This window comes from Sardina pilchardus, chromosome 9 (assembly GCF_963854185.1).
Source record: "Sardina pilchardus chromosome 9, fSarPil1.1, whole genome shotgun sequence".
NCBI lineage: Eukaryota > Metazoa > Chordata > Actinopteri > Clupeiformes > Clupeidae > Sardina > Sardina pilchardus.
Genome location: NC_085002.1, coordinates 31,289,985 through 31,301,558, shown reverse-complemented (window position 1 = coordinate 31,301,558; position 11,574 = coordinate 31,289,985). Strand labels below are relative to the sequence as shown.

The following is an 11,574-nucleotide window of genomic DNA, read 5'->3' as shown; positions in this document are numbered from 1 at the left end:
TGTCAAAATACAAACATGGTTAGAACAGATGAAATAAAAAGAACATTTGCGACAAAAGGAGAGAGGTTTGTCACAGTATTCAGGGAAGACAGTAGTGCTATTTATAGGCCTCCTGCCAACAGTGCAGAGCAGAATCTCAGTCTTTCAGATGGTCTGCTCTCCATCTCCCATCCCATCCCTGTTGGTCTAAATTACCTCTTCTTTTCTCTTCCTCCACTTTTCACCTTGGTCTTTTTGACACTTGACGCTACCCCAAAAACACATGCAAGATTATTTCACAAGAAGGCTGTCTTGTTATTTAGACAACACAGGTAGGAAAGGACTCACAAGGATCAACGGAGGGCCAGGATTTTGTTTAAGTGTCACCTGTCTTGCCATGTGCATGTGCTGAATGAGTGTGGCAGAAGAGCTGAAATAATTTATTTCCCATGCCATTCCAATAAATGTAAAACTGCCAGAATGTTGTTTAGCTGTAATGATAATAATAATTACATGCCACAACAACCTCACAATATTTAGCATGGCTATGGAGATATTTTCAGATAAGGTCAGCTCATTGGTGTGTGAACCAAAAGGAACATACAGTACACTGCATTCCTCTTTAGCTTCTGAGGGCACCAGAGAACCCCCCCCCCCCCCCCCCCCTCATCAAAGTTCTCTCTGTCTGTAACGTCACTGCTGAAGCGCTTTCCAGCTTTACCTATTATGACTCACATGCTGTGCAGCATCTATGCTCCCATTCCATCTACCATCCTCTGGCGCACCTCCAGTGTGAGCAGATTTGCTTGTGGGTGGGAGCTGTTGAGCAAGTACAGTGCAAAAGACATCCAATCATTTCCTCTGCAGGAAGCACTTTTGTGGGCTCTCCCCTCTTGCCTGAGTTAACGTACAGTATATGGAGAAAGGCATACACAGGCACCAGCTTTATCAATAACAAGACAGAGACAGGAAGGTCAGGAAATGTCTAGTGCTACATCACTGTGTATCTCATATTGTTCATCACTGTGTGTAATGTCTGGTTCTTTCTCATTTTCTTATGGGAACCTTCCCTACACTCACACAGTGGTACTGTATGTCATTCAGTTCTGGGATATGTTTATATTTGTCAAATCCCACTGATGGCATTAAAACATCAAAGACATAAAGTCCAAATAACACTGGATACCTATGCAGCAAAAACATGTAATTCATCATAATGGGTTACAATTTTTTGAAGTATTTACTACTTTAATTGAAAACAAGTGATACTTCTTGTTTGCTCATTCCTAAACTTCTGTCAACAAAAGGGTAGATAGGCAAGACCCTTATAGAACTCGCATACTGATACCAGCCTCTATCTGGCCCACACAATCTCATCTCTTTCCTTCTCAACCTGGCTAACTCAAGAGTAGGTGTGCATGTGTGCATGTCACCTTGAGTCCCTGCGGTGGCATCTACAAAACATGCTTCCATTAGCTGTCCTAAAGGCAAACACATAGTCCCTGACCCTGGCTTTGTCTTGGGCCTCCCCTGCCCCCCATCTTAAATGTATCTTTTCCACCCAGAAGCCATCAGGTGATCATTCACAATGAACATCAGATTCAGCAAGGTGTAAAGAACCAATACATTGCATTGCTCACAAAACAACAAGAGGTAGCAAATTCAAACTTTTCTAAATTCACAGAAAAAATGAACAGGATCCAGATGTTAAACAAAAAATATTTCATTATTTATTTGCAGTATAAACATGTCTTGTTGTGTTGGTTTCCATATACTATACAATACATAGGGTCAATTTATATCCTTCATAAATCAGAAAAATGAACTGCCCGGTTACCAAGCCGTTTTATACACATATATAGATTGCATCTTTAAAAAATGTATACAGCACATATAAAACAGCTATTTGACATGTATTTGAAGCTGTAACACGATGTAGATGCATTGTCAAAAAATCCCTGAAAAATTCCTCAGTGAGGTAAGATAAACATTTTTTGTCATTCACGTATCGTTCTCTTTCCTTGCTCTCTTTCTCTCTCTCTCGCACTACTCTCACGCTCAACATCACTCTCTAACCATGATGTAGCTACAAGAAATTTCACAGAAAACCTCATTCCTGTGTTCTGGCAATATACAAATAAAGAAAAACATTAATAGTTTCTCTTTCTCATTGTTACAGACACTCAAACATTCCTCCACGAGAAGCAGCGTGAAATCAAAGATTTACTTTTTTAAATTAAAAAAGCTCTGTACTGAAATACACTTCAATCCAAGGGTGCGAGTAAGTATTTCTTGTCAACATTTCCTTATTGTGACGGGGTGCAGTCTTAACACCTACCATTTCCCACGTGGGCTACAGTCACTATTTTTGATGCTATATTTAGGAGATGACTCTTTGCATATCTGCTCAAAATACATATTCATGTATGTATGCATGTATGTGTGTGTATATATGTGTGTGTATGTGTGTGTATGTGTGTATATATACTGTATATATAGACTATATATATACATATATAGAAAGGCCACAGGAATAGCATAGAGCACATACTGGAGTTGTATTAAAACTCAATTAAACGATGGCATTGTCTTATATGACAGAACAAAAATTTCTGTAAAGCGTACAGCTAAGTCTACATGTTGTGTAGCTACCCAGTTCTTGGGCACATGAATGTGATGCCAAGCCCTGTACTTTGAACAACCCAGGTGAAAAGACACCTTAGTGTCAAAGCAATTTACGATGTATTTCTTGGAATTCTAGTACAAAAGGAGAGGAATTTAAAAACCCGAGGCCATTATTATTTTAAAAAAAAGAAAGAAAAAAAAACACTGCAAAAGTTTCTTGATATATTGCAGAGTAACAAATACAACCTCGACTGACCCGTTAAAGACCATTAGTCACTCATTATTACTACAAGTTGATTTTTTTCTCTTATGAACAAACCTTTTCAACAATGTGTTTTTTCTGAAGTGAGATACAAAGAGTATTGAACAGTCAGCATTAGAGAGAATTAAAAAGGTTATGTAAGGCCTGCTTAAAGCAACCCTGCCAACTCCCAAACTGACCATTTGCATGTTTCTGTCTTCAGAAACCCCTCTTGCTACACACTCTATGCTGCCCTGTCCAGTAGACGTAATTGGTCAGCAGAACAGCAGCAGCTAAAGCAGTTAAAAAAACAGTTCCTAGCATTCAGTTTCCATCTGCCATGAGTCAAATCTCCCAACCTGTTTATGCCCCAATACTAGAGAGCATAGCATGCTCATATACAACAAATAATAATTTTGTTTTTTGATTCTTATAATTAATTGTTGTATACTGTAATTGTAATAATCATAGTTATAAAGGCCTGAGGGTGATCCAACCCTGCACAAAACAAACACTCTCTCTTAAGGAAGTGGGGCTTGTTGTTGCTGTGACAGAAAAGGTCCCATCTTTTGTATGCGGCAAAGGAACAATAAGCTTTAAGTAAGTGCATCCCCCCTCCACCAGTTCAGACCCATGCACCAGGCCAGCTGCATGGGCACGTCACAGCCTAGGACTGGCTGCCCCTCTGAATGTCTCTTTATCTCTGTGTGGAGTACCAGTTTTAAGTGCCAAGAAGTGAAAGGCTTCACCACTGTGCAAAATGCATTAGGTCATTACCAACATAGAAAAAAAAGAATCCTAAAAAAAGAGGAAAAAAGAAACAACTGAAAATTACAAATTTCAATTCTGTCTGTTGGTCTGTTGTCTTCTTCAAAATACAATCTAGAATTCGCCCAGGCCATACTGTCTTTGAATTATTTATATTTGGGACAAAAGAGCTTTTTTATTTCATATATGTGTATAGGTTTGTGAAGTGAAAATGTATACAAATATACAAATGTGTATGACACATACTAAGTATATGTACCAACACATTATATACGCATGTGCACGTTTGTGTTTGCTTTGTTGAAAAAACAAATCAGACCCTACATTCAGTAGAGTGAGATCACCTCATCTGAAGAAAGAAAAGCATAAATCCCAGACACTACATTGGCACCATTCATGTCAGGAGGTTGAGGGCACCCTCCCAACAATAGACGACAATAAGTTTAGCACTGCAGTTCCGTTCCCCTTTCTTTGTATGAAGCTCTCTGTGGTACTCAGTCTCTCACTTCTTTTTTTCTTTTCTGATTTAAGAACAAAAAGAACAGTCTATTCCAAAAGGCAAAAACGCTGCATCTCAAATCACAGAGGTGGCAGCAAGACAGGGCTTCAAGAGGGGTCGGTGATCCCCTCCAACAAGAGCTACTCAGAGCAACAGTCCCAAGGCCCCTTTGCCACCGTCCCTCTCCTTTTCCTCTTCCTCCTCATACTCCTATCAGCTTTGCACCTTTCATTTGAACTCTTTAGCATTTTAACATTTTAGCTGTTAGCTCAAAACGCTTCCCATGCGGGTAATGGGAAAGAATAAACATTCATATGAGTGGCTGCTGATGCCACCTCGCCACGTCATCGTCTTCTCTCTTCTGGTGACCCTTGACAGGGCATCTCATGTGGACTCCAGAGTGTCAAGCTGGAACACGTTGTGATTAGTGGGTGTGGTGAAGAAGAGCTGGTCATTGGGGGAGCGGTTGTCACAAGGGCTGTTGAGACCCAGTGTCCTCTCAAAGTCAAGGAGCTGCCCCATGAAGTTGAAGTTTGGTGAGATATTGGACTTTTTGCGCTTGACAAAGTCATAGGCGTCATTGAGTGACAAGTTGAGCTTCTGCATCAGGTAGGCCACAGTGACCGTCACTGATCGGCTAATACCTGCCAGGCAGTGCACCAGGATGCCACACTTTTTGGAACGAGCTTCATCTATAAGAGCAGAAAGAGAGGAAGAGGCAAATTAACACACTGAGAGAGAATTAAGTAAATGCAGCACTGTGAATAGTGGAAGTCTGACAAAGAACAAAGCTAAAAGCACACACACACACAATACACTGAGGGTGATAAATATGGTTCAAAGCAATAATGACAAAAGGGAAACTGCTGTAATTGAAGCAGTAAACGCAGACCTAGATTCAAATCGAAAAATGAAATCTCGAATCTGAAAAGGAATGAATTCTGAGCAGGGGAGCACTGTGTGCTAAAGGATAGAGGCAGACATATTTTGAAGAGGAGGGTTAATCTTTTTGTGCTGTCCCTGGGCTCAATTCTGAATGAAGTCTGAATGTCAGATATGAATGAAAGGATTTCTGAGAGGTGAAAAGGTAGTGAAGCCACAACCACATTGAGAAATGTCCCCCTCTGGTAAACTATGTTCTTAACACTCTGTGCTGGAACACTAGACATTATGTATTACTGTCTAGTTAAAATGATGCTTCATTCAGCAGCATTGCAACATGGCATACTAGTAAGACATTAGCAATAAGCATAACAAACACTCCTTCTAGTACATAGATGGACACACTCACAGCACATTTCAGCTAAATTGAAACCGACCACCTCAAAATCAATGGCTGGGGACAGTAACAAAATTCATTACACAACTACAAATAACTCAGTTTCTCACAATCTATTATTTACTCCAAAATTACTGTGTTTTAATAGTGGGCGTGGGGATGCAGAGGACATCTAGATTCTAGACACTTTCAGCACATCACTATGCAAAAACCAAAAGGGAAGCTAGTGGCATAACATCTACATTTCCTACTATCTGCAATGGTATACTAATATTTACCTTCATTAGACACTATGTTCTTGTCATAAAGCTGATCAGAAACACTGGCAAAAAGTAAAAGTGAAATTAAGGAGGAAAACATACAACTCCAAGCCACAGAACAGGATGTTATGACACATTCTGGCACACACTGCATTTCCTCCCCTTGTTCAAGAATTTGTTTTGGAAGCAGGTCAGACTTAACTGTGACCAAAGGAAATAATGTGTGGTGTTGGTAGCTGAAACAGGTCTCCATTTCCTGTTGTTTGCTCTTTACAAGTCAATGCACCATGTCCTCTACATCAACATTTTTAATAGTGAAAACAACAACAAATGGCACTTGGGGTGCATGACACATTTACTATTCAACTGATGGATCTGAATACCGGTATGTGCATAAGCTTTTAAAATATCCACAACTTTGCTTCATATGGTGAGAAATAAACTATAAAACCATTTTCTTCATATGATCACCTCCTGACATTATAGCCATTCACATTCCACTGCCACACAAGCTGAAAGCCCAAAGCCTGATACTGATTCGATCTTTTAAAAAGTCATTATTTCTCAACAGTACCACTTAGTCTAAAACATGCTGTGCTCCGGACTTTCTGGATGCCCTCCCAAGTATGTGAATTAAACACAACTATTCTAGAAGCAAAATGTAAGGTTTAATAGTAAAACACATTCTTTTTGCAAAAATGTTTTGTTAAACAACTAAAAATAAAGCAGTGAGCAGTTTTTGAAACCTGAAACAAGGCAGAGAGCACAGATGCTAACATGTGCTGAGCACTTCCCCAAAACCTTAGTTTTCTCAAAATGGCTTCCCCATTCAACAGCTATGTGAACAAGAAGGAACAGGCCATTGAATGTAAACTACTTCCAGATGCACTAAAGTGGTTGTAGACCTGCTCTAGAGAGTGAAAAAACAGATTAATTGGCCTTTTGTTTGATGAGCGAGCTTGCACAGATAAAAAGGCCTGTCATTTACTTGTTGTTGATCTAGATCTCTCTGTTGTTGATCTCTCTAATCCCATAATAGTAGATGATTAATTGACTTTGTAATTAAAATGTGACCATCAGTATCATAGGTTGAGGAAACTGCAATAGCACATTTTAACCCACAGATGCCATAGGCTACAAGGCTGACTCTTCCTGAAAATCACCACACTGTAATGTGTCACACTTAAACACCCCTCAAAATCTGGGAGACAAGGGAACTCTGGAACGATTCCTGTGTCTTATTTTCTTTTGCCCCTTTAGTGAGGCATTGTAAGCTGAAATATTTCTCATTCCAACAATTACTGGAAGAGAAGAAATCAATCACCACTTCTTCAAAAAAGTGGCAGTCCTTAAACATGTGGGAAGCTATGTGAGTAATCCTACAGTAAAACATGTTGGAGGTTCTTTTCACACTCTGAACAAATGTGTGAACAATAGAGTTCTCTAGTGTTGTGCTTAAGGACATTAACTGATCCATGCAGCATATTCTTTTATAAAAGATGATAATATCCCTCTCACCTTGTATTAACACTTAATTGTTTCTCTAAGGCTAATAGAACATCGCTTCATTACCTCACTTTATCTTTCCCTGTTTCTTCAAACTGTCTGAACCCCTGAGCAGTTGACACATGACCGTCTCTTCCTGAGATAATTCAGTTGGGTAATCTGGTGCTGAGCACTAGTCAATCAATAACTCAGCTTCCTGTGTGCTATTCATTCAGCTTGCAGATGGCTATCTGTGCTCACAGTTCAGTGAGTGCCGCATTTTCAGATAAGGTCTATTACACAACCTGTTATATGGTTATCATAAACTGTGCTAACACAATTTCCTTTGGTGGCCTTAATTCCTGAAAATACTTGTAAATTGCAATAGCATGTGCAAATTGATACAAGTAACACAGTTGCATCAAGTCAACAAGCATTTCTCTGTTCTATTACTATAGATGGCAAATAACTCTTTCCTTAATGGGAAAAATAATGAATGAGCCACAAAAAAACAGAGATAATCAGCCTGCATTACAGACACTCAGGCTACAAGTGGATTCACCATGAGGTAATCTCTCAATGCCAGACACCAACACACATATGCATCTCTCAAAAATTCCACTCAAACCAAAGGGCTGAAACACCAACCACTGACTGTTCAGGTAATGATAAGTACTAGAGAGAATGGAAGTAAAGAAATGCATGAGGCTGACTACTTACCAATAAAAGAAATAGCTTCAGGGAAAAACTGTGACAGGTTTTGGCTCCAATGATCCGAAATGGGGATTTGTTTGTACTTGAATTCTCCATCGTGTTCAAACATGTTGGGCAGGTTGGGCGTTACGTTCAGGATGTACTTAATGTTGTACTTGCCCAGCACGTCCAAATTTGTGGAGTCCTTGGCACAGCCTAGGTAAAGGTATGGGAGGATCTGGACTGGAAAGGCTGGTTGGTTGTTGGGTAAAGGGCTACCTTCAGATTCTGTGGCACTGCCAGGTTCACGGTCAGACTCCCCATCAGAGCAATCAGAGCTGATTCTCAAGCCCCCCAGGCCAAGCACAGAGGCAGGGGGTGAACTACTGGGGCAGGAGCAGTCTAGGTTAGTCTCGCAGTGTTCAGGGTATTCGGTCTGAAACTTATTGAATCCCCCTGTGAAAAATATCCAAAAGAAATGACAATAAGATGCTGGCTTGTGAACCAAGAGAAATTCATGCAACTTGGTATGTGATTTATCAAAACAAATATAAAATGATCACGAAATTCTTTGCATTCCAAAGCAAGAAGCCAGTAAATAAACAAATAGCCTAGACATAGGCCTAACAAACAAACTAACCAAATAAACAAACGCGTCAAATGTTGGGCTAGGCTATGTTAAGTAGCCTAGGCCTAGAATCAAAATTCAGTGGCAGCCTATTCAAGTTCAGATTGTCATGAAATAAAATGCCTAACCTTTTGTGAATGGCAGCTAAGTTAACCAACACAACTTGGGGAAGACGTTAAGCCTATAGACCTTGACATAGGCTACTTTGACAGAATAATTGTTGTCTCGAGCTGGTATGTCTACAGAAATAAAATTTTAAAAAAGAGAAACAAATATCTATTTAAGTTTATCTTGCACCCACGGCGCGTAGGCTACAGGCTACTAAGCGGTTCTTCCTGTTCATTCATGAAATACTTGCCTTGTCCTGAAGGAAGACAACATGGCGGAGCCATTTTAGCTATTAATTGAAAACATGTTTCTTTTCTTATTGTTACTCCACAGTGTTGTTCCTGATAACCACCTTTTAGGTCTTTCTATATCCCAAATTGCAAATATATTCCAAAGTAAGCTAATTTAGGACTAGAGCCTATTTCATTAAATCTAGAAAATTACACCGTGCCAATTTGATTTCACGCGTGTTTGAGTAAACATTACAATCAAACAATATTTAGCCAACACAAACCATGTAGGTCTGCCTAAAGCCTATGTCGACTAAACCTTTAAAACCATTCCAGTTTCTTACATTTTAAAAGCTTTCTCGTCATGGGGGGGCATTGCTTAGGCTTCAACAACCATAGACAAGTAGCCTAAACGTGTCCCTGAAGTTAGTTTCACTGCGAAGACACACAATGTTGCAGCGATGGGCTAATCGGCTACATTGTAGCCTCACAGAAATGACAACTTTCAGAATCTATGGCAGATGACCAATAACACTTAAACAATGCCCAACACAAATCCATGCCAGAACTACAGTAAGGCATGAATTGTTAAGGAGGGGTATGATCACAAAAAACTGTGTCTCGCCAAGCTAAGTTACATAAACACCCGTATAAAACATCTCCTGAAGTTTCACAGTAGCCTGGGTTACGAGTTCATAATGCTAGTTACATGTGCATGTATACACTGTCTACCTTAACACGGACATGGTGCGCGTCAGTACGGGGCATCTTACCCTCAAGATAGTAAGCCTTGCACCCGTCATCTCGCAGTTTCTGCAGGAGAAGTCCCAAAACCGAGGTCGCTGCTCCGTTCTCTTGCCAATCCGAAGTGGCCTCATCATATAACACCACCGTATCCGTCTTGCAGCGTTTGACAAACTTCTCTTTATCCTCGTTGTTGGGGATGATGGATCGGATGGGTAAATTTCCCTTTTTCAGCCTCCGGAGCATAAGACCCGGAATCGCTAAATTTATTGCAGATTCGATGTGTGATGATTCGAAGAGCTCGTGCGATCGGCAATCCAACAGGAGCAACGAGCTCACTCCGGATTCCAGTTCATCTTGCAGCCATTCCACACTTTTGCTCGACATCATAATAGGCACGTCCCGGGAGCTGCTCCAAAGATTATTTTTCATTAGGGAAATATAAAGAGGCTGATATACTTAGGTGAAATGAGGGGATTTTTTCGCCACGAAGAAATAGTACTTCCCCTTATGAACAGAGCCACATGCGCGGCAAGCCTAGTCCTCTTTCAACCAAAAAAGTAGGCTATGGTTGCGAAGAGGTCAAGCGATTTGCAGTACACATTAGGACTATTTGTCGTCAGTCCTCCTCAATTAGGAAATAAACCGTAGTATTACGTAGACGTCCATGAGATAGCTGATGTAGCCTACTGTATGGAGGCCAGCGATTCTAGTTTAAGAAAATCGCAAATTCAGACGGATAGTGTAGGCTAGTTCATTATTTAACATGTTCAATGGTCCTACTGCCTCAATCTCGTTTGTCATTTCCAGCGAGCCGTCTGACAGTCAGTAATAAAGGGCTTTTGCTGAAGAGTGGTGTCACTGAGAGAGGAGGAGTCGACGGTGTAAGCTTTTAAAGACGCAGACGACTATTATGTTTGGTAGCCTCCTCTTTAAAGGGTTTGTAAGAAATGCAGAACATCTCATTCATATAACCAACTTTGAAGACTTTTGAGCATTACTACGGAACTAAAATTTAAGAGGCATTGATTAACATGCATGCAAAATATTATGACCACTAAGGTTGCTTTCAGGTAGCCTATTCACGGTCTCCCATCATTTCCTTTTCTCTAAACGCATGTTGTTGTGATAGTCTATAGCGATAAAGTTTCTTTTCAACCATTTTCAATCTTCCCATTTTTGTTCTTGGCCTTTTCATTAAGAGATTGCACTTGGTCCATTATGCACAAAGCCACACAAAAAATGTGTGTAGGCCTAGCCTACATAAAGCCACATGAAGATCAGTGTTGTGATTTAAGTCTAGGCTACTTGAAAATTCAAGATGATTAACTAAAAGAAGAAGAAGAACTGAGATTAATGAGCAAATAATGCAAAAAGTAAAGGATAAAATGGTAGAAACCAGAATATCTCAAATGTGTAAGTTCACTTTAAATGCAACTCTGCTCATCTGCGCAACTGCATTGGCGACATAACAGCAATGATTGTGAATGGAACGTCCTCGGGAAGAAGTATGCAGCAAAAAATAAGTCCTGGTCTGGTCTGCCAAACAGGCCTATATCATAGAGAAAACGAAATTGAAAGACTTGAACATAAATCAGTTCAAACAGTTTAGATGCATAGGCTTTCAGGTTAAGCCCAGATGGATATAAATGAAGAAGGATTTAATTTGGAAGTAGTCTACAGAGATAGAGAATAATAACCTGGCTGATCAGGCTAAGAGAATAAGCCTAATTATCACAAAACAGAGGTATAGGCTAAACTCGTGCGAAATTCAGTTTCCTTTCCAATCAGGGTCTGGTTGTAGCCTACTGGTCTACCTATGAAAAAGGATAGGCCTATCACTCATTTCTTAACTTCCCCTAGAGGTATCTTACATTCAGTAGGCCCTACAATGATAGGCTACCAAATCTCCATTTTATTAGTGCTACCTGGACAAATAAAAGAGGAGGGGGAATAGCCACAGTATTCCAAAAATATTTTCAGTATAAGCAGTCATCATTTGGTGACGTTGTGTCATTTGAATACTGATGTAGGC

General features: G+C 40.0%; 1 protein-coding gene across 1 annotated transcript; it reads right to left on the bottom strand.

Moving 5' to 3' along the window:
* Positions 1 to 1,686: 1,686 nt before the first annotated feature.
* On the bottom strand, positions 1,687 to 10,352 carry dusp7 (dual specificity phosphatase 7). The gene is made up of 3 exons (XM_062544728.1): positions 9,569 to 10,352; positions 7,857 to 8,285; positions 1,687 to 4,804 (listed from the first exon to the last, which is right to left on the bottom strand). Exons 1-3 carry the CDS (start codon positions 9,969 to 9,971, stop codon positions 4,497 to 4,499), a joined length of 1,140 nt encoding a protein of 379 aa, XP_062400712.1. The 5' UTR covers positions 9,972 to 10,352; the 3' UTR covers positions 1,687 to 4,496.
* Between the last annotated feature and the right edge of the window lie 1,222 nt (positions 10,353 to 11,574).

What these genes read in the sequence shown, in the direction of transcription:
- dusp7 (XM_062544728.1), bottom strand. Translation starts at nt 9,971, where the DNA reads ATGAAAAATAATCTTTGGAGCAGCTCCCGGGACGTGCCTATTATGATG. An exon ending in CAAGGCTTACTATCTTGAGG is followed by an intron (nt 8,286 to 9,568) that starts GTAAGATGCCCC and finishes TATTTTTCACAG; the next exon opens with GGGGATTCAATAAGTTTCAG. An exon ending in TGAAGCTATTTCTTTTATTG is followed by an intron (nt 4,805 to 7,856) that starts GTAAGTAGTCAG and finishes CTGCTCTTATAG; the next exon opens with ATGAAGCTCGTTCCAAAAAG.